Source organism: Gossypium raimondii, chromosome 1 (assembly GCF_025698545.1).
Source record: "Gossypium raimondii isolate GPD5lz chromosome 1, ASM2569854v1, whole genome shotgun sequence".
Lineage (NCBI taxonomy): Eukaryota > Viridiplantae > Streptophyta > Magnoliopsida > Malvales > Malvaceae > Gossypium > Gossypium raimondii.
The window spans coordinates 663,047-686,478 of record NC_068565.1 but is presented as its reverse complement, the minus strand read 5'-3'; the positions used below and the strand labels follow the sequence as shown (position 1 = coordinate 686,478).

Sequence of the window (23,432 nt, the reverse complement as noted above, 5' to 3'; positions counted from 1 at the left end):
AAACCGTTCTATTATTATTATTTTATTATAAGAAAAATATTTAAGGATTCAAGGGAAAAAATTTTTGTGCATGTGCCATATTCATTTATTTTATAAACTTTAAAATATTCTAATTTTATCCTTAAACTATTGGTTTTATATCAATAAGGTCCTTCGCTACTAAAATTGTTAAGTTAATTGTTAAATGATATGTCGATTTTATGTGACATAATTTTAAAAAAATTTAAAGAAAACTGAATATTATAAAATGGGTGTTGTAAAAATCTTTGGTTTGAGGTTTTCAAAACTTGTATAGAAGCTAACATTCACTTACTTTTTTCGATTTTACTTTATTTTAGTTCTTAATTTAAAAGTTATGCCATGACATTATATTTTCTTTAAAATTTTCATATTTAAATTATGTTATATAAGATTTTATGTGTCATTTAATGGTTAAATTAATGGTTTTAGAAATAGAATGACCTGATTGATATAACATCGATAGTTTTCAGGATGCAATTAAAATATTTTGAAGTATGGGGACCAATTTAAAATAAGGGTCATAGTTTGGGGACGTCTGGCGCCATTAACTCTTTATTTTAAAATTTTTATCTTGACCAACAAACTAAGCAATAAAAATAAACATCTGAATCAATGAGTGCAAAGTGTTTGGGCATAGCCTTGTCGTATAAAAATTGTATTTCGGCTCCTCCTAAAATTTAAAAGTAAATTATTCCCTCTCCAAAAACAAAAGGTTTATAGTTTAATTCCTTAAAATTGTAAAATTTTACATTAATACTATGATGAAATTACATTTTTAGCTCACTCAAAAATTTATAATTCAAATTCGAATCCTCCAAAAACAATTGTCTGACTAAACCCTTGAATTCATGGTCCTAAAAACTTGATTTTGACTAATAAGGACATCTCAAACAATCAAGAGAAGACCATGCACTCCTATGTCGAAAAACGACTCACAAATAACAAAAGGAATGAAGGTGAGACTTAGCTATAAAGAGGAAGGTATAACTGTTAACAACGACAACCTTTATTTTTCTAATTTTCTCAAAATGATTATACTACAAACATTTACAAAATTAATCAATACCTTTTTTTGGGTAAATATAACACTTTTAAGTCAGTTACACGTTTCAATTATTATAATAGAAACAATTGCGGCATCCGTGCAACCAAGCGCAAATGATTAATGACTCTATCCTTAGAAAGTCGTTCATATTTGGGGTGCAAGTGATTGACGACTCTATCCTTAGAAACCTATTCATATTTGGAGTTCATGACTGCCCTTTTTAATAATGTTGTTTCAAAGGTTCAAATTCGCTCTCTCTCATTGGAAGTACAACGTGTGTTACCACTGCACCCAATACTTATTATTTTCATATTTACGATATGATTGAAAAAGTATGTAAAAATTTAGGGGGTTAGTTGTAATAAATCACTAAGAAATAAGCCTTAGGCTTGATGGTTAAGTAGTTTATATATTCCTTAAAGGTCCTACATTCAAACCACACCTCTCTCATGCTATTTAGTCCCCTTTGCTAATTACATTAGGATTTTGATTTATTTCTTTCATTCCAATTAGAATCTCGATTTGCCCTTTTCAAATCCCCTTACAATTTTGCTTCCATCTTTCTATTTAATCCCTCTTTCTTTTCTTTTCTCCTTTTTACATCATAATTTTATTCCGTTGTTGAAAATTATTTTTTGCCTCTCGAATCAAAATCTGTAACACCCTTAACCCATCTCCGTCACTAGATTGGGGTTACTGAGTATTACGATAACATTTCAAACATTTAACATTTCATAACATTAAATAAGCAATCACATATCATTCGTAACTAATATACATATACGGACCTTAAAACGAGTCAACGAGGTCCTCAAAATAGATTGGGAACACTTCGGGGTCAAATCATAACAAAATGGAAAGTTGGAAAAAAGTGAAAATTTTGTGCATGTGCCATATTCATTTATTTTTATAAACTTTAAAACATTCTAATTTTATCCTTAAACTATTGGTGTTTTATCAATAAGGTCCTTCCTCTGCTAAAATTGTTAGGTTAATTGTTAAATGAGATGTCAGATTTTATGTAACGAATTTAAAATGAAAATTTTAAAGAAAATGAATATCGTAAAACTGGTGTTGTAAAAATATTTGGTTTGAGGTTTTCAAAACTTGTATAGAAGTTCACTCACCCTTTTTTCGGTTTTACTTTATTTTTAGTTTTTAATTTAAAAGTTATGCCACAACATTTTACTTTTTTAAAATTTTCATTTTTAAATTATGTTATATAAGATTTTATATGTCATTTAATGGTTAAATTAATGGTTTCAGAAATAAAATGACCTGATTGATATAACATCGATGTTTCAGGATGTAATTAAAACATTTTGAAGTTTGGGGACGTCTGGCGCCATTAACTCTTTATTTTAAAATTTGTTATCTTGACCTACAAAATAAGCATTAAAAATAAACATAGGAATCAATGAGTGCAAAGTTCTTGGGCATAGCCTTGTCATATAGAAGTGCTTTAGCTAACAAATGCATGCAGGGATGAATCTAGAGGGGGCAGATGGGGGACTTGGCCTCAAAAAATAAAAATAAAAATGTCCTTCTAATCTCTCGAGTATTTACAAAGTTTTAAATTAATTTAATGGTAAAATTGTATTTCAGCTCCTCCTAAAATTTAAAGTTAAATTATGCCCTCTCCAAAAAAAGAGTTGATAGTTTAATTCCTTAAAATTGCAAAAGTTTACATTAAGACTATGACGAAATTACATTTTTAGCTCACTCAAAAATTTATAATTCAAACTCGACTCCAAAAAAAATTGTTTGACTTTACCCTTGAACGCATGGTTCTGAAAACTTGATTTTGACTAATAAGGACATCTCAAACAATCAAGAGAAGACCCTGCACTCCTATGTCAAGAAACGACTCACAAATAACAAAAGGAATGAAGGTGAGACTTAGCTATAAAGAGGAAGGTATAACTGTTAACAAGGACCACCTTTATTTTTCTAATATTCTCAAATTGGTTCTTCTAAAATGTTAATTTTTGTTTCTTTTTAGAGGAATTTTTTAATGAAAAAAAACCTTTGGTTTGCACTTGGAAAACAGTTTCGTTCCAATAGTTGTTAGAATAGAAACGAACATAAAGGTTTACTACAAAGTAACACAAGGAGAAAAGTAATGAGAGACTTAGCACACGATATTTGTTAATATAGTTCAGACACAACGGTCCTATGTCTACAGAGCCTTGCCCAACAAATGATTTTATTCAACAATCATTCAAATCACCTATCAGCCTAAGCCCAATCTACCCTTACACAAATAAGTAATTGAAGCCCCAATACCAACCCCATTTGTCACAAATCACTCATCCAAATTCCTCGCAATACAATCAATAAACTTTTCAAAAAAATACCTAAAAGAGTGTCACAAAATAACCACAACAAAACTGTCAACAATGACACTCCAAAACTACCCTTTAAGTGAGGGCACAGATAGCCTATTTATAGGCTGATGCAAGAGTCCATCCAATAGAGCTTTGATATGATTTAAACTCCTATTTAAAAGCTAAAATTATCCTATTAATTATCTAGAATATTTTTCAAATAAAAGTCTTTACAAATTAATCTTGCAACTGCTCCAAAACTCTCTCAAGAGATAAGAATAAGGATAAGTATTGTCTTCATGTTAATCTTCCCAATATGACTGATAGTCACAAAACTAACTAAAAATACGAAAAAAGGCAAGTGCACCTATCGATAAATAGTATAGCTACAGTGAGTAGAGATATAATATCCACGATGACTAAAAGTACTAATAATTACCGTTTTCCTATTATTTAACTGACAAATTAGAGTGATTGGTTTAAGCTAAAATCTACTAAATCAATTAACTAAAGAACTCAGTAGAGAATAAATAAGAAAAATAACTGAACAATAACCAAGAAGCTAAACAATACCCAGGAAAGAATCCACCTAGACTTCATTTATTATTATGAACCTGAATTAAACGATTTATTCACTTGGTATCTTGATCTGTAGAAATCCCTAAATTATGTCAATATCTCTTTCGAGAATAAGAGCAATTGACTCTAGGTTGATTAATTGAAATTTCTTTCTAATTAAAACCCCTATTGTCGCATTAACTCGATCTATGGATTCCCCTATTAGATTTTACTCTAATCCAGTAGATTTATATCGTCCTATTTCTAGAATTGCATACAACTCCACTCAATTATGCTAGATCTACTCTTGAATAGGGACTTTTCCTCCTCTGATTTAAGCATATTAAACATGCATTAATATTCAAAAAATATTAAAACACGAGACAAACACACATAATTGAGAACAAGAATCAAGTATTTATCGCGTAAAATAGAAATCAAATAATAGAATTTATCATAGGATTCATCTTCCCTAAGTATCTAGAGAATTAGTTCATAATTGTAAGTAAAAACATCTCAAAGATAGTATAACCACAAGAAATAAAGGCATTCATAAAAACTTCAAAGAAATTAAAAGGAGGTCTTCAATCTTGATGGAAATCTACTTCAGAGTCTGCTTCAATGGTGTTCTTCGAGTCGTTTTCTTCAAAACTCTCTGATGGCTCCCTATTCTCCTCTTCTATTTGGTATTTATATGTCTTAGAATTCCCAACAAGCCTAAAAATTGCATTTTCCGCGTGTTTGGGATGCGAATCGCAAAATCAACATGGTCTGGCACATGGCCGTGTGCCAGCCCATGTGGCTCACAGGGCCATGTGTCCAGCCCGTGTGGGAAAACCCAACTCATATGGCTCTTGATATATGCTCTATTTGTTTGATTTTAGCTTCTTCTTTTTGTTCTTTTTGCTCTTAAATGCTCTCCTAAGTATAGAAACCTAAATTTAAAGTATTAGGAGCATAAAATTCACTAATTTGCATAAATAATCATCCAAAAACGTATTAAGAACAGGATTAAAATATGATACTTTTATCACTTATCAATGACTGATAAAAAAGCTGAAGAGTCCTAGCCAGACTCTAACTGTTGTTTTATCAAACATGCCACTCCTTAGTAGGCCAAAAAAAGGTCAAACACCTATGGGACTGAAAAAGCCTGCGGCCCAAGAAGAAAATTCGTTCTCATTCTAACAAAGCATAAACCAAACATGTCAAAATCCCCAACATTTAGTTACCTTACCTTCGATTTGATTCTCATGTTTTCATCCTCTGTTCAAAGGTTTAATTTTTCATGTGATAAATTTTTTTAGTTAAAAATGAATGTTTAAAGGGTTTGCAAATGAGGAAGAATCAACTTGAGTGAGCAAATTCACTCATTGTTGCATAAAAGTATGAGCAAAACGGTTAGAATCAAATTGGTTTGAGGGAGAATTGGATTTAACACCCTTTTGAGTAAGCTTTATTCTACTTGGAAACCTTTAACTACAACCCATCCCATGGATTTAGGAAATGAGTACTATACGGTCAAATTCAATTCACAAGCTTGTCAATATTGAGGAGTGAGAAGCTATCTTTGGACAAGCCTCTGACCTCGCCAATCCCACATCCCATAGTTTTTGTAAAATATGTCACGTAATAATTTACTTTTAAAATTTTAACATTTGTTCAACCAATTAAATATGTTTAATTTTCATTTTAATAAAGTAGATAACATATTTTATTTTGGAAAATTAATATTTTTAAATTTACGAAATGATCTATTAATTCCTCTTTTAACTTTTCAAGAATGGAATGAAGAGTACAAATCGATAAAAGCATTATCGAGTAAAACAAAGAAAACCAAGAATAATAGTGAAAAACACGGCTTTTAAAAATGTGGAGAGAAATTATATGTATTTTAGTCGTGTATGGTTATTAAGCGTCGGACCAATCAACGGGCCCTAAATTCGGCACAAATATCTCATTTAAAACTCTTTTAAATTTCGTTTCATTTCCATCCCTATGTATCAATACAAATATATCTAACTTTTTTGCTTTAACCTTTTTAAAAAGTAAAAAAGATGGCAAAGGTTTCTTCCGTTGCATTCTCATTGACTTTGGTGCTCTCAAGCCAATTCATAGTAGGACAAATGAGAAGGCTATTGATGAGGCAGCATCCCCGGAAGCGGTAGGAGTATTTGGGGCTTTAGTTATGACCGGCATTATTTCGAAATTGCAGGATGATGGAATCCAAGGGGAGCATTTGAAAAAAATAATAGCAGACCCTAACTTTGTGTCGAGGGTGGATAAACTCATTGAAAAGTTTAAAAGCTCTGTTGGAGATTGTAATAGCCCGATTTTCAAAAATGTCGAAAACAGTGGTACGAGATCACCAAATTCAGAAAATAAGCTCGTAAATTTTATTATCAATAATTACGAGCCAAATATGATTTTTAAGAGATTTTTAAATTAGTAATTTGTATTTTATAAAAATTTATTAAGTCAAGAAATTGAGAAAAAGAGGTATCGAGACTTCGATATTATAAACCGAGCCGTAAATATTTTTATAAATATTTACGGAGTGTCAATATGGTAGTGTTAAAGTTTCGTCAGAAAATTTTAATGTTTTGGCAGTTAATTAATTAAAAAGGACTAAATTGAAAAGATGCAAAACTTGCTAAAGTGATTAAATAGCTTAACAATTAAATAAGGAAGGACTAAAAGAGAAAATGGACCAATTTAGGGGCTGAGATGACATACCGTTAAAAAAAATCTAAGATTTTTATGTATTAAGGACAAAATTGGAATTACAATAAAGTTTATGTGGCCAAATTTTATTTTAAGCATTTCAAGACCATTTTCTTCTTGAAATTTCGGTGGGAGACAGCCATGGAAGAGGGTTTGGAGCTGGTATTCCATATTTTGGCTTCACGTAAGTTTAATTCTTGCTTTGTCCTTGAAATTTTTATATTTTAGATTTTTACAATTAGGTCCAACTTAGTATTCTACTAGTTTCTCATTTTGTTGAAAGTTTTGGAAGATACTAATGATAATTTCATATGATTGTTGTTATTTTTGATGAAATTGATATGTTAATGGATGTTTAAAGGTGTTTTATTAAAGAATTTTAGATGAAAACATGTTTTAGGGATTAAATTGAAAAGTATTGAAATCATGGATAAATTCTAAAATTTCATGGAATCTATGGGCTGTTATTGATATGTATGAGAAATACTAGGCTTGAATTAAGGATTATATTGCAAGAATTTCATTTTCCAAGCCTAGGGACGAAATTATCATGTATTAAAAGTTTAGAGTCAAATTGGTAATCAATATATTACACTAAACAGTTTTGGGCAGCAGCAGTGGTCTGACTTTGAAAAATCACCAAAATTGTGGGAATTGAATTAGAGGGTGAATAAAATATGAAATTAAAGCTTATTAAGTCTAGTTTCTCATAGAAGAAACGGTGTAAGTAATGAAATTGTAAATCATGAGATATAATAGATTTTGTGAGACAAGGTCAGAATGAATTCAGGTTCCCTGTTCTGAATTTGGAAAATCATTAAAAATTGTACAAAAATTATTATGAGTTATAATTTATATGGTTAGAATCCTTAATGAGTCTATTTTATAATAAACAAACTAAAACATCATCCAAATTCTGTACAATGAGATAATTAATTTTAGTGAAGAGTGGTCGGAACTGTCAGACAGCAAAACAGGGAAACTTTAAAGAATAAACTGTACTATTTGGCTGAACCAAAAATTCTGAAAATTTTATGGTAAGAAGGTATGTGAGTCTAGTTTTAGGTAAAATTAACGGATCTTAATTTGGAGCTCTGTATCTCCAGATAAAAATAATTTAGTGACTCTGACTCGGATAAACAGCTTTGAATATACATGTGAGTGAATAGTAAAATTATAGCTAATGTTGTTTAAGTGTGTTATACACATTAAGGATGTGGAATGGAGAGGAGGAGGAGGAAAATTGGGAAGTATATGAATGATTTGTGTATAATTGGTCATATGCTTGATTATAATTGATAAACGATGAAATAGAAATAATGCTTATATTTGTGCATTATTGGTTTTGGTTTAAGCTCATGTGTGAAAATAAAGTTTCATAGTATGTGTGTATCGTATATTCGGTATATGATTTGGCATGAAATAATTTCATGAATGGTTTATCATGTGGTTAGTTCCAAAAAGAGTTATGTTTAAATATACTAGCTTGTGACTATGGTTGAATGCTATGTTTATATCTTGTGTGATGTGTATAGGAAACAAGTGTGGTAAGATAATGAAATAGTAAGTTCATATGACTGAAATTTAATGATTAAATGTTAATTTCATGAATTATATAATGTATGATGAAATGTATTTAGTGTTGAAAAGAGAGTAAAATAAAAATGCGAAAATTGAATAAATGATCAAATTGAGCGGAACGCCGGATTTGAGTACTTCTGATCAAGTGACAAAGTGATAGGTGATAGCTTCGGCTACACTTATCTGATCAAGTGACAAGTGGAAAGTGATAAGTGATAGCTTCGGCTACACTTATCTGATCAAGTGACAAGTGGAAAGTGATAAGTGATAGCTTCGGCTATACTTATCTGATCAAGAGACAAAGTGATAAGTGATAGCTTCGGCTACACTTATCTGATCAAGTGACAAGTGGAAAGTGATAAGTGATAGCTTCGGCTATACTTATCTGATCAAGAGACAAAGTGATAAGTGATAGCTTCGGCTACACTTATCTGATCAAGTGACAAGTGAAAAGTGATAAGTGATAGCTTTAGCTACACTTATCTGATCAAGAGACAAAGTGATAAGTGGCTACACTTATCTGATCAAGAAACAAAGTGATAAGTGGCTACACTTATCTGATCAGGGACAAGTGATAAGTGATCATACGTAAGACCATAGTTATACTATGGCAAAGTGAAAGTGAAGTACTCAATTTTCCGTAACCGTTCCCTAATTTGATTAAGGATGGTAAGTGACAAATGGGCCCAAATGAATTAAAGTAAATGAATAAGTGGTAGTGTATTTATACCAGGATGATGTTGTTATTTAAGCTAAAGTGATATTTTCATTGCAAAATTAAGAATTTCATAAATGTGTTATTGAATGATATAATCGATAAACGTTGAGTTAAATGGTAAATACGTATTAGTGTTAAACTTAGTGACATTGAATTGTACGTGAATTAAATGGAAATTGCTAGTGATATGATCTAAATTGTGAGCATGAGAAATTGCGAATTAAATGAAATGGAAATGAAGCATTGAATTGTATGAGTATGTACCGGGTCTCGTAGGCCCTAATTATTATGATTATAATATTTTGAGGATATATTGTGAAAAGTTATAGAAGCATTCTAACTATTTTGAAAGTTTTAATTTAGTTGAAATTTTATAACTCACTTAAATACGTTTACAAGCGTATGTGTTTTGGTAATGCCTCGTACCCTATTCCGGTGTTGGATACGGGTAAGGGGTGTTACAGAGATAATTCTGGGAGTGTGGATGGGACAACCTTTGCCTTAGCTGATGAGGTTGCAGCTTCCCCAGGATCGGAAGAAGAAATTGCTACTGAAGTTTCCAATGGCTTGTTGAAAATGGAAAATGAGGGATTAGTAGACCTCGGTTATGTGACATCAGACCCAAATTTTAAGGAAGAGGTGGCTAAAGCCATTCGATATTTTAGAAGCAATGCAAAAGATAATGCTAACACGGAAAATGAGAAGAATTAGTGAGGGAATGATGCAGCAAATTACCATAAACATGTAAACTAATCGCAACGAGCAACCTTACGCAATGTAATTGAACAAAAAAATTATGCACGTTAATTGATATATATTATTTACTTAATGACAAATTTGTAACAGCAATAAAAAAATCTTAATTTCTTAACCTATAAAGATCTGTATGTATCAATCTTATGATAATAATGTTCTCTTCTAGGGATATCGCTAAAGTGGGTTGCCCTTGTCACTTTCTTTATTCAGAGTAGGGTGAGATACTAAAAGATTCGATTAAGAGATGATGAACCGAAAAATAATCATTTAAGGAGACTCTCTTCAATACTATGGGAAATGTGGTAGATGCGAACAATAATACAGATGAGTAAGATATTAAACTTTTAGATGGTGATGTTTTGATTGAAGTCGTTGATCGAATCCCTTCAATTAAATTCTCTGAGCAAATTCTCTCATTGTTGCTTAAAAGTATAAGCAAAACGATTATAATCAAATTGCTTTGAAGGAGATTGGATTTAACATCTTTTTTAGTAAGCTTTATTCTACTTGAAAACCTTTAACTACAATTAGACCAGCTCATGGGTAAACATTTGCATTAAAAAAATTGATTCGACTCTTTCTGAAAAGTTAATTACTAAATTTAGTAAAAAAAGAAGAGTCAAATTGACCACATATATAAATATTGAGGATTAAATTTATGATTATGCTATTTAAATATGATATGATGTTTTGAGCTTAAAAAAGGAAATAAAAAACCTTTACAAACTTAATCAATATCACTTTTTAATTAGTTACATGTTTCAATGATTATAATAGAAACAACTATGGCATCCGTGCGACCAAGCGTAAGTGATTAACTACTCTTTTCTTAGAAAGGCGTTCATATTTGGGGTTCATGACTGCGCTTTCTAATAATATTGTTTCAAAAGTTCAAATTCACATTCTCTCATTGGAAGTACAATCTGTGTTACCACTGCACCCAATACTTGTTATTTTCATATTAAAGATATGATTGAAAAAAATATGTAAACATTATAGTCATTAGAAGTTATATATTAATAATTTATAGATCTATAAATCTAATTATATTAAAAAGAAGATCCAAATAATTATTCCATTGACCTATCATACACTTTATATATACATTTGTCTCGAATAAATATATAGGGATCTTTATATTTAATTTATTTTAAAATAAATAGAGTAATTTAATTGAAAATATAGCGACATATTTATTTCGGTTGATAAATGATTAATTTAGTCCCTTTATTTTAAGATTATAGGACTAATTCTAAAAAAAAGAATTTGGCACAATCAGTTATCTATAAAAATATTTAAAAGGAAAAAGAAAATTTGGAAAATTCCATTTAAAAAGTAATTTTGAATATGCATTTGAAAATCAAAGAAAAATTGGAGTTCAATAATATTGTATTCGGTGCTTTTGACAATAATTCCATTAATTTTAAAATGAATCGAAAACTTTAAATATAATTTTAATAACAATTAATCGAAAGTATTTTCCATGTGATTTGGTATGACTCTATTTCATCTAAATTTGATTCCTTATAGAAATGTCTCTTACATAAAGTCTATATATCTTAAAAGGGAATCGCTTTACTACTAGCGTCGCCAACTATTCCTGTCCTACTAAGGGAGGAAAAATGATTTTCGTGTTGAGGTAAAATATTTATTAATCAACTTTGGATACCCACATCATGTGCCCCAACCCCAATCCCACCTACACACAAGGCACAATTTAACTTAGTTATTCAATCAATTAAGTGGATCTCATATATATATATATATATACATTTCACACTTGGTATTTAACCAATGTGGGATCTAAATTTTTTTTCCTCAACAAATATTTTCAAATAGCTTATTTTGAGTATCAATTTATCATTCATCACTCAACTATCTTGAGCATATAATATACTGTTGTAAAGGTCTCATGAAATAGAATATAAAACCATAATTTATTATTCAACTCTCAACCTTCACCGATTGAAAATATAACTCAAAGTTTTCATAAATTACAATTTTTCCAACATTATCATTAGAGATGCGCAAGATTCTACACTCAAAAGTATCATTGCATGAAAACATGCCTTCCCCTTTTGCGGCCGAAGCAGTGGCATGTTTGCAGGTGTAGACTTAACGACGGTGGAGGTTGAAGGTGATTCTTTAACCGTGATCCGAAAACTGCAAAAAGAAGAAATTGAAAGGTCTGAAATAGCGTTGGAAAGTTGTGTTTTTAAGCATGTGCCGAGACAGGCGAATAGTGCTGCCCATGTTCTAGCTACAGAGGGACTAAAAAGAGAAGAAGCTCCTTATCTGATAGGTGATGTTCCCCTTTATGCAAAACGAACGGTAGAAGATGATGAACGGTGGTTGGCCCTTTCAACTACGGCAGACGGTAGAAGGTTGGATCCACTCTTCCAGCGAGTGGTTGGATAACAAAACTAACAGACATGAGTTTCATCCTCTTCTATTCTCTTTGATACTAAGAAAACAACTTCATCAAGTAGAGATATATGCACGATGGACTTGTACCCCTCAAATGGAAAAATTATCTTTTAGTCCCCTAATAAATTGTAGAATTAAAAGTTACTGTATGGTAAACTTGTAACATAAATATTCACTTACTGCAATGACATTAACTAGGGATGTTTTTCCAGGCCTATTAAAGATAACTCCATTTCTTGCTTGAAAAAGAGACTACAAGAATGAGATCTAGTATGCAGGAAACTTAATCCAAACATAAGGGATTAACATGCAAAATAATAATAATAATAATACATTCAGACCTCTTTCTTACTTATAACATAATCTCAAAATCTTACGAGAAGTAACTAGACCTGTTCGTAAGTTGGTGGTACAAAAATATTAGATATGTTTAAAATATGGGTTGGATTTAGATTTTAACATTCAAAGGTCAAGCTCGGCCCAGTCTATTTTTAAGTTTGTAGTACTTTATATTATTTTATTTTTATATATTATTAAATAAATAAATCTATACTAAATATATAATACTACTCTAATTGTAAACATTAAAATAATATTAAGATGGCTATATAAAAAATTTCAATAAATAAAATAAATATTTTTTTAAATATTAAATTATAAATTTTTTAAAAATAATACATAGTTTAAAATGAGCTTAGATTAGACTTTTGCAAATCTTGATTTAATTAAACTAATATTTTGAATCGAATCAAATTTAAACAAGTATAAAATACATTAATATTATGTTTAAAATCAACCCGACCCAACCTATAACCTAATTTCGAGCAATAATTATAATTTCTAGACTGTAATATTAACTTTATTCACTTATGACATAAAAAATATTAAATGATTATTTAATGTAATTAAAATTTTAAAACTAGCCGTATCTAGTTATATATATATATATGGCAACTCTATAAAAGTTGAAATTTATATCTTTTGAAATCTAACCCTATTCTTTATTGTCTTTTCTTTTTCCAGAATCTTTTCAACTTTCTTCCTGTCTTTCCCGCAGGCTTTGCACAATGGCAGTTGAAAAAGTAGATTTTTCTTTGAAAGAAACCAGCCCAAACATCGGCAGTGACCGAGTTTCCGGCGGCGAAAAACTTACATCTTCATTTGATCTTGTTGAGAAGATGGAGTTTTTATTTGTCAGAATAGTTAGAGCTAGAGAGTTGCCATTGAAAGCTGTCAATGGAATCATTGATCCTTACGTTGAAATAAAAATTGGAAACTATAACGCGACAACCAAGTACTTCGAGAAGAAACCGGATTTTGAATGGAACCAAGTGTTCGCCTTCGGACAAGATCGGTTGCAGGCTACAACTATGGAGATCACCGTGAGAGACAAGGAACTAATAATTGGTGACAATATGATTGGCAAAATCACCGTTGCTTTGCATGAGGTTCCACTTTGTCTTCCCCCTGATAGTCCCCTCGCTTCACAATGGTATAAATTGGAAGATAAAAATGGTTTCACTTTAAGAAAAGGTGAATTGATGTTGGCTATGTGGTATAGCACACAAGCCGATCGCGTGTTTACCGACGCTTGGCACTCGGATTCGGCAATTGTGAGCGGCGAAAGCCTTTTGAATACTCGTTCAAAGGCATATCTTTCGCCGAGACTTTGGTACCTTCGAGTTAACGTAATTCAAGCACAAGATTTAGTCCCAGGAAGCAAGGATCGAAATCCCCAAGTTTATGTTAAGGCTGTAGTTGGGGATGTGATATTGAGGACCAGAGTTTCCCCTGATAAGAATGTGAATCCTCAATGGAATGAGGATTTGATGTTCGTTGTTGCTGAGCCATTTTTTGATTCTTTAATAGTAACGGTCGAGGATAGGCTCGAAAATAATACGGTCCGATGTTTAGGGAAGTGCGTGATTCGTTTATCGAATGTTGAACGGAGGCTACTACCTTTACCAGCTGATCCGTTGTGGTACACTCTTGAGGACATTGTATTTGAAGATGGAATGGAGAAAGAGGTGAATTTCTTTGGTAAGCTTAACATGTGTGTAAATCTTGATGGCGGATACCATGTGTTCGATGAATCTGTTCACAATGGAAGCGATTACCGGCCTACTGCAAAAATGTTGTGGACGGCTATGATCGGAGTTTTGGAGTTGGGGATCATAAACGCTTCCAGTTTGCAGCCAATGAAGTTAAGAGACGGCCGTGAAACGACCGATGCTTATTGCGTGGCGAAATACGGGCCTAAGTGGGTCAAGACTCGGACAGTTGTTGACAGTTTCGATCCAATATGGAATGAACAGTATAGTTGGGATGTTTATGACCCGTATACCATGCTTACCATAGGAGTTTTCGATGACTGTCACTTGCATGGTCGCGATGCAGTTGGAGATGGAAAAGATCCGAGTCTCGGAAAGGTACGAATTCGACTTTCAACTCTTGCAACGAACAAGATTTACACATATTCTTATCCCCTTTTGGTGTTACAACCCAGTGGAGCGAAGAAAATGGGAGAACTTCAGCTAGCAATAAGATTTACTTGCTCATCTTACTTGAGCTTATTTCTGGTTTACACCATGAATCCTTTGTTGCCTCAAATGCATCATATTTACCCTCTTTCGATATACCAACTCGATATTTTAAGGAAACAAGCCGTTCGTATTCTTTGTTCGAGTCTAAGCCGAAACGAACCGCCGTTAAGGCAAGAGGTTGTGGAGCACATGTTGGATGGAGGTTCCCAAATGTGGAGCCTAAGGAAAGCCAAAGCCAATTTTCAGAGAGTTTTGGCTACTTTTAAGTGCTTTTCCAATGCTCGGCAATGGTTCGATGAAATCCGCAAGTGGAATAATTCGGCAGCAACTGTTTTAGTCATGGCGATCTACTGCATTATAGTTTTTAAACCAGATTTGATATTACCAACAGTGACTCTTTATAGTATTCAAGTTATGATCCTCCAATGGAGAAAGCGACCGAGGCGTCCAACTCATATCGATGTGAACCTATCGGTTGCCGGATTTGTAACAGCCGATGAATTGGACGAAGAGTTTGATACTTTCCCATCTTCAAGACAATTCGATGTTCTTCGGATGAGATATGATAGACTGAGAAGTATTGCAGGGAGAGTTGTGACAGTGATCAGTGACATTGCAACACAGGTTGAGAGGTTTCACTCACTGCTAAACTGGCGTGACCCAAGAATTACAATGATGTTCCTTGTTTGTTGTCTTGTTGGGTCCTTCATGTTATATTATTTAATTAGTCTTAAGGTTTTTCTTATTTTTGGAGGATTTTATGTGATGAGGCCTCCATTTTTAGGAAAAGATGTGCTAAATGCACCCCAGAATTTCTTCAGTAGGCTACCTACAAAAGCAGATTACATGTTATGAGTACACAGCGCCAAGACTTCTTGTAGGTTATTTGAGCCAAAATTCAATTCAGTAATTATAAATTCAAGTTTGAACTACTTGAATTATTAATCAAATCAAATTTGAGTATTATAATACCCGTTTCGAATGGTTTAATAGTCTAATCGAATTTTCATCTTTTTTGTATTTTTATATTATTAATTTACAATTTCATTATTGTATATACAATATTAACATTAATTTTCCCTTCTTTTTTCAACAGAAACCTATGTTCATGGGGAGAAAGCTTATGTTGGTTAAAACAGATAAACTCAACTAATTTGGTTTGATTTGTCTCAATTTGAGTGATTTGGACAGTTCTCGATCCATCTTACCCGTTAATTTTATTAGTTATCAATTTTTTTAATTTTTAAACCTGGTTAAAAAAATTAATTTAATTTCATATTTTTCAAATTTTCTAAACTATATTTATATTTTATAATATATAGTAAATATATATCATTGAAGCTCGAGTTTGGAGTCGAACTTAGAGGTGATTAAGGGTCGGATTGGGCCTCGATAGAATTTTAGGACCAAGACCAGTTCGGCCCAAAAAGTGGACTTAAAATTTTGTCTAAGAATAAGAACTAACAAACAATTTCAAAACTAACACGGTCGGAGAGATGCATTGGGTAACACAAGTAGGTGGTAACATTCTTTTCTGGCAGGAGGTCAATGGTGGCAGCATCCTTCTATCATATAGCCGAGCAAATGCATCACTGCAAACATTCAAATACAAGATTAGCAGAGAACAAAAAAAGCAAATAATAAATAATAAAGGAAGGAAAGATCAGCTACATACTTCCCACCAACAAGGAGGAAATGAGGTCTAGTAGAACTGATATCACATGATTTCAAGGCCAGAGTAAGTCTAGGAGGATCAGCTAGTGACCTCTTTGCCCCATAACGTAAGTCAAGCTGCTAAGAAAAGAAGGAAAATTTAAATGATTTACAATTCTATAGAGATGCAGACATTTAAAGAGGAACTCAGAAAATGGATGTTATCTATTTGTTAATCTGACTTGCTGTGACAATTGTACAATGTCAAACACCAATATTCCACTTCTTTTGGTGCCAAAGGGAGTAAACAATGATTGCAATCCCAAGAAAATTCATGATGAGATTCACTATTTTCGTGTAGTGCAAGCAACACCTGCTGCACCTTGTCATGGCAGTGGTGATTGGAGATGAATAAGCAGTAAGGCACAAGCAGTAAAGCAAAAGAAGCAGTAAAGCAGTAAAGCAAAGCAGTAAGCCATAATTTTCCCTGATTAATTTTTAAATTAATCAGTCAATTAATTTCTCAATACAGGAAAATTCTCAGGACATGTATCATTCTTGTGATTTCATGCTAACCCAGCTCCACCAAATCTCTAAACTTGCGTCTACAATAGGCATGCTGAAGAAGTACTCACATGCATCTCCGATTATGCACTTATCAGCCATCAAGCTGAATTTTTATCAGTATTTCCTTCTTGCTGTGCTTTAGAAGAATCTTCCTTTTTCTCCATGACCTGCTGGATACCTTCTTGTTATCCTTCTATGAAACTCTTAAGAGCATCTCTATATGCAGAAGCCCTTGTCATGTATAACCTCTGTAAAGCAGGCCTCAAAAGTCTCCATCCCTTCTCTTGCAGCAACCGCTATTAAATCATTTCCATAGACATCAAAACAATGTAAAATTCAACAAGATAAACTATAATACCAGGAAAATGAGAGCAAAGAGTGAGAGGAGAGAAATTTGGCCTCAAAAATTGTAGTTGAAAAAGAGAAGCAGTACCAACAAGGTAAATGACGACAGAATAAGTAGAAAATTATCATCAGTTAAAGATTTTCATTCAAAACCAATTAAATAAATAAATAAACCTAACAGTTTATTGTACATAATACATATAATATGCCGCATATTATGCAAGCCATGCTATACACTTCTTGATTCATTACAGACAACTTATACATCAGAACATTTCAAGAGAAGAAGCCACAAGTAGAAGACTGGAACTGTATGGTACCGATTACTAAATTGGATTTTTCTACAGGTACTAAATTACACATTAGGTGAAATTTTAGGGGCTAACAAAGACATTAACCCATTTAGTTAAAAAGGAGAAAAAAAAAGCTCCTTAATGAATGCTGGGCCCTGGCTATTTTCTTTTCATCACTTCCGCTCTTCTCTGTTAAACGTTTCGCCGTCGTTGCCTGCCATCGATTTGCTAAAGTACACCAGAAACGGCTTTCTTTTATTCTCATATATAATAATTTTATATTACTTTTTATATTTTTTTTCTCGTTTCATTTCATGTTTTAGAGTGTTTTATTCTTTTTTTTTTTTTTTTTTGAGAATCAGTTTGACAATGAACACAAAGAAAATGGCCCTTTTTGTCTCCTGATTGAGATTGTTTATTAGCTCCTCTTCACCAATTTAAAGTCCCATTTTTCTTTTGCTTTTTATTGGGTGTTTTCATCATTTTTCCCTTTCTTTGTATGGTGGGTTATTTCTCGTTTCTAATTTGTTTATTGATTTCATTATCATTGCATGAGTTTATGTTTCAAATATTGATTCTGAGCATTGAAAATTTTCCGATTATGCTGATTTATTGATGAATTAGAATTGTTAATGTAGAAAGTTCTGCTAAAATTTATAAAATATTGATGTTTGTACAACTAAAACACATATTTAATGGAAAAGGTAGCATGAAACCCTTTTGCCCTGTACATTAAATTAAAGAGTAAATTAGTTTTTTCAGTCAAAAATTTTCGTCTAAAGTGGTTGATTATATATAAGAACTATTTTTAATAGTAGAAATGAATGAAAATTTTAACAGAAACACCAATTTACTCTTAAAGTATTTTTTTTAATAGAAAAAATAAAAAGTAATCCAACTTCTAGTAGTAGGGCATGGATTCCATGGTACTATTACCTTGAAAACAACATTTTAAAATGAATGAAATATAATTTCTGATAATGGATGGGTATAAATGTGTTTTTTCCCCTTTTTCGATCAAAAGAAAATAGATTGACGATGGGATTACCAAATGCGAGCGGTGACTTGTCTACTGAAGTTGAGGTAGATGCTTTCAGACGCCTCTTTCCCCTTCGTTTCTACGAGAAACATCTTTTAGAGTCTATACGTCCTGATGCTCGTCCGCTTGGAAGAGCAAGAGAAACCACCATTGCCCCTGGTTAGTAAAAGAAAAAAGATATAACTGTGAAACTTTTATGTGACATAATATTTCTTCATACTTGGATCTGATTCCTTTAATATCCAGGGGCTGTTGCATCTGCTAATGGTTCAGCACTTGCAAAAATTGGTTCAACTGTAAGTTTGTCACTTTCTCTTAATACATATACTGCATTGCTTTGGCAAGCAATTAAGCTTGGAGTTTAATAATTAATTCCTTGCATGGCATAGACTATGTTGGCTGCTATCAAAATGGAGGTCATGACCCCTTCATTGGAAACACCGGATGAGGTTGTATAGGTTTGCTGCCGTTAGCTGCATGCTTTCCTGTTTCTCTTTCTCTTCTTAAAACGTATCTCTTATCTCTCGTATTTTATCATAATTTCTTTTTCATTTTCAGCGATTGATTTCCACATGCCTCCAATTTGTTCTCCAATTGTTAGGCCTGGCCGACCGGCTGAGGCAGCACCAGTCGTGGCAAAGCAATTGTCAGACACTATTTTAAGGCATGCCAATTTAGTTCCTTGATTGTTTATTGATGCTGAGATGCACCCTATTAAGCCTGTTAATTTACTTGTAGTTGTGACGTGTGATAATTATCTGTGCTGTAATTCTTTAGAATGCAAAGTCTGCAATTTGTTATCTCATCTTTGTGTGGATTCAATCATTATCTTCCATTTCGGCTCTGTATTTACTTATGATTATTGATGTGGTTAACTGGGTATTTTAGCCTTGATATTGAAACTTTGAGTTCTCCCTCTTGCTTCTTACTGCTTGCTGAAGCACACTGCTCAGTTATTTTATCTAAATTTGTTGGTGGTTTCGTTTCTTTTGAATCTCTTTACACTTATAAATGTTCTGTTTCAAAACTGTTCCACTTTGAATCCTTTTCTTTCTGTTAGGTTCTCAAACAACTTGTCATGTGTAATTACAGCTCTGGCATGATCAATTTGAAGGAACTGTCCGTGGTTAGTGGAAAAGCTGCTTGGATGGCATATTTGGTACGTGATTGTGGTTTTAAAATGTCTTAATTATCCATCTTAGGACTTTCAAGTTGTGTAAGAGTTCGAACATAAGCCATCTAGTGTTCATGCAAGTTGATATGGAAATTCAATACCATAGTGCCTTTGTTCTCCTTGAATATGGAAGTAACATAGTATTCTGTTTTTTTCAGGACATATACTGTTTGGATGCTGATGGTGCTCTTTCTGACACTGCATTACTCTCAGCTGTTGCTGCCTTTTCTCATTGTAAGTGCTTTCTCATTTTCATCAAATATTATAACATCAATTCACCATGCCACTAAATATGATAATACTTGTCAAAAACAACCAACCTCTTCCATGAGAAAGAAGATTGACCATGAGAGGGAAAAGAAAATTTGCGATGGTAAAATTGCTTTGTTCTTTTTAAGAGAAAAATGTATGACCGCCTGAGGAATTCCTCCTGTGTAAATTTAATTAAAAGTAGCATTTCATTTGTTTATCAAGAGTAAGTCATAATAGGTTGACAAAAGACACTTGGAACATAATGCTCCTTTTCCTTCTGTTATCTTTAAGAAATTTATGATAAACCACTAAAAGCTATATCCACTTGATGCATTAACATGCAAATTGATTTTATTTCAGGGCTGACATTCTGATTTTCATGCTTCTTTTAAGTGTGTCTGGCGATCTTGGGGTTTTTGCATGAATTACTTCCTTTAGTTTTAACATAGGAAACGCATTTTCATGTACCAGCAAAAATTATCACTGCTCTATCTTGGCAATACAATGATCAGAATTTGCTCTAGGAACATGGTTTCATCTAATCCATGATTAAAGCTTTTCCTTGGGTAAACCAAAAAATTACTAAATCTCATATTAGATGAGTGATTAGTATGCATCATTGGTAGTATAAATCTTGACCAAGCTTATTGGTTATAGGGCATACTTCGATGGTAAACCCTGTTGCAAAATATCGCAATTTATACTTTCATGATATAAGATACAAAGCAAGGTCAACCATATGTTATGGCTGTAATCTATTTACCTTGCCTAGCTTGCTGTCCCATGCAAAGCCTCTTTATATTATCTGGTCTTGATATTCCCCTGCAGCTACACTATTGATTTAATAGATTTTGTTTTGGAGTGTCTAATCTAACTGTTTTTATTTTACGAATAAAAAATTCCAGTGGAAATCCCGGTGGTATCTCTCAATGACGATGGAAAGATCGTTTTATCAGAGGAACAAGGACTATCTGACAGGGAACCAGTCAATAAGGAGAAGAGAAAAATTAATCTGAGCAGCATTCCGTTTTCATTGACATGTGTACTTCACAAGAACTACATTTTGGCAGATCCTACTGCCGAGGAAGAATCTATTATGGACACGATTGTAACCGTGGTTTTAGATTCATCTAGTCAACTCATCTCGCTTCATAAACCAGGTGGAACAGTTCTAGCATATACATCAGCTAATGGACCAAAAGCTTGGAACTAAAAATTACATTAACCCTCGAAATTATATTGTTAAAATTATGGTTAATGTAATTTTTTACCCCTAAACTCTGCAATTAAGTCCACTTTAGTATCTAAACTTTTTTTTATCCACATTAGTCTTGGAACTTGGCAGCTTTTTCCAATTTGGTCCCTAAATTGGGTTCCATTAAGGTGTGAGCATAACACTCTAAGATTGTGCCACTTCTTCAAACAATCTCCAAGTGTCTCGTTATCACACTTTATGAAAATCAACTTGCAATGACCAAAATGGAAAAAGTTGCCAAGTTCCAAAACTAACATGGGCCAAACAAATTGCAAAGTTCAGGAGCTAAAATTTATATTAACCCTTAAACTTATACTGAACTAATGGACCAAAAGCTTGATATGAAAATAACTTTTCCATGGATGCAGGACTGCATTGCATTAACACGGCAAAGAGTGAAGGAACTTCAAAAGATTCTAGATGAAGCCATTTCTGGTATGAAGGTTGACTAATCTTGCACCTATTAATTTAATGTTAATAATTTATCTTTTCTTAATTATTGTTGTTTGTTCTATTGCGTTTGTTTAGTGACATTATTAGTTCAGGGACTGGTTGTGGAGGGTGTAATGAACCAATTCTTGTATGCTTAAAAGTGGCAAATTTTGTTTATTGCCTTTTGGTATGTTAAAAATGTTCCCTTTTTGTTCTATAGAATTTCTTGATGTTGAAAGTATATGCTAAGTCCCTCTGTTATAGGAACTGAATCAAATTTTTACTATTAAATAGATTGATTTCGTCTTGAATTATTAAAAAGAATCAAATAATGTCAAATTGTCATAAAGTTAACATTAAGTGTTTGAAAATTACATGAAAAACTAATTTTTATTTGTTTCTAGTTCAACCCTAAACAAAGGATTTTATTTGCAAAGCCACTAAATTTTCGAAATATTAACTTCGTTGAAATTTCACCTTATGTGATTCTTTTTAATTGTATAGGGATTAAATTGATTCAGAGGAATTAATTTGATCCAATTTTTATAATAGAGGGGCCTACCGGGTAGTTTGCCATTTCTTAATTGTTCTAGAGTATCTAGAATGCTTGATTACAAAATTAGTCTCAAACTATACCACTTGATCCTCTTAGGTGCTTAAAGTGTTTTTTTTTTTTTTTGTCAAAAAGTAGGCAGATAAATTATTCAATTTCGTCTTATTTTAGTGTACAATGAGAGGAAACTATTTTTAAGATGCTGAAAATAAAATAGGTTTCTAAAGAAAAATATGGTAATTATTTGAGGTTAATTTTGCATTTAATTTTAAATTTAAATTAATAAATATATGATATTTATATACAAAATTAAATGTATCTGCATCCAAATAATTAATCTTTGGATGATAAACCAATCAACTAGACCAACATTTTTTTAAAATCTTCATTCTAAATCTATGAGCAGTTGTTAGATTATTTATTTATTTTGTTTTAGCTTTGGATAAGACCGGATCGTATCACCTAAAAATCCAAATTAATTCAATTTATTGTTTTTATATTTATATAATTAGTTATTCATTAAAATATTCTTAAATATAAATCAAGCCCACCCAATTTTATTACTCTTTTTTCAGTTTTTGGACTATTATGTCCATTTTATTTTGTCTATATTTGCCTTAAAAGTTGACATTTTTTAAATTTAGTCTTTATATTTGTGATGATATGGTATTTTGTGATTGTTTCAAATCATTATTTAAAATTAAAATTTATATAAATTTGAGAAAAGTTAATGTGACAGAAACTCAATGTTATATAAGTTTAAGGATAAATTTTAAAAAAAATGTTAGAAATTAAGACTAATAGAAAAGTTCAATATTAAAATTAATTTAATTATTAAGATTGAGGATTAATTTGAGACTAATAAATTTTTAGACTAAACAAATATTTCTTTTAAATAAATCATTTTATTTGAGTCCCACCACCACATTCATTAATGATAATTAAATAATATAATATAATATAAAACTTTTAGCTGTAGTCGTTAGGATCCGACACTATTATCTAACTTGAACTTGAGAATTAGGCTCACTTTAATATTTATATTTTTTTTTTTGATTTTAATCTTTAAATTTGATAACTAGATTCATTTTTATCTTAAAATTTAGATTTTGTCAAGATCACACCTAAATAAAAAGGATCGGTGGCGACTCCCATTTTCATTTTTTTTT

At 31.9% G+C, this 23,432-nt stretch overlaps 2 protein-coding genes and 1 long non-coding RNA gene across 3 annotated transcripts; all 3 read left to right on the top strand.

Annotated features, from left to right (window-relative positions):
- The first annotated feature begins 6,803 nt into the window (after positions 1 to 6,803).
- On the top strand, positions 6,804 to 9,845 carry LOC128040077 (uncharacterized). Its single transcript, XR_008194741.1, has 2 exons — positions 6,804 to 6,859; positions 9,374 to 9,845. It is a non-coding gene; the product is annotated as an uncharacterized LOC128040077 (long non-coding RNA).
- Positions 9,846 to 11,827: 1,982 nt separating this feature from the next.
- On the top strand, positions 11,828 to 15,555 carry LOC105773484 (FT-interacting protein 3). The gene is made up of 2 exons (XM_012595443.2): positions 11,828 to 12,114; positions 13,215 to 15,555. Exons 1-2 carry the CDS (start codon positions 11,828 to 11,830, stop codon positions 15,553 to 15,555), a joined length of 2,628 nt encoding a protein of 875 aa, XP_012450897.2.
- Positions 15,556 to 18,417: 2,862 nt separating this feature from the next.
- LOC105773471 (uncharacterized) lies at positions 18,418 to 21,968 on the top strand. Its single transcript, XM_052627232.1, is given in 7 exon segments — positions 18,418 to 18,756; positions 18,844 to 18,893; positions 18,987 to 19,065; positions 19,156 to 19,261; positions 19,690 to 19,756; positions 19,930 to 20,005; positions 20,929 to 21,968. Coding segments are annotated over 7 exon segments (900 nt in total). The 5' UTR covers positions 18,418 to 18,542; the 3' UTR covers positions 21,237 to 21,968.
- The last annotated feature ends 1,464 nt before the right edge of the window (positions 21,969 to 23,432 follow it).

What these genes read in the sequence shown, in the direction of transcription:
- LOC105773484 (XM_012595443.2), top strand. Translation starts at nt 11,828, where the DNA reads ATGTTTGCAGGTGTAGACTTAACGACGGTGGAGGTTGAAGGTGATTCT. An exon ending in ACTACGGCAGACGGTAGAAG is followed by an intron (nt 12,115 to 13,214) that starts GTTGGATCCACT and finishes TCTTTCCCGCAG; the next exon opens with GCTTTGCACAATGGCAGTTG.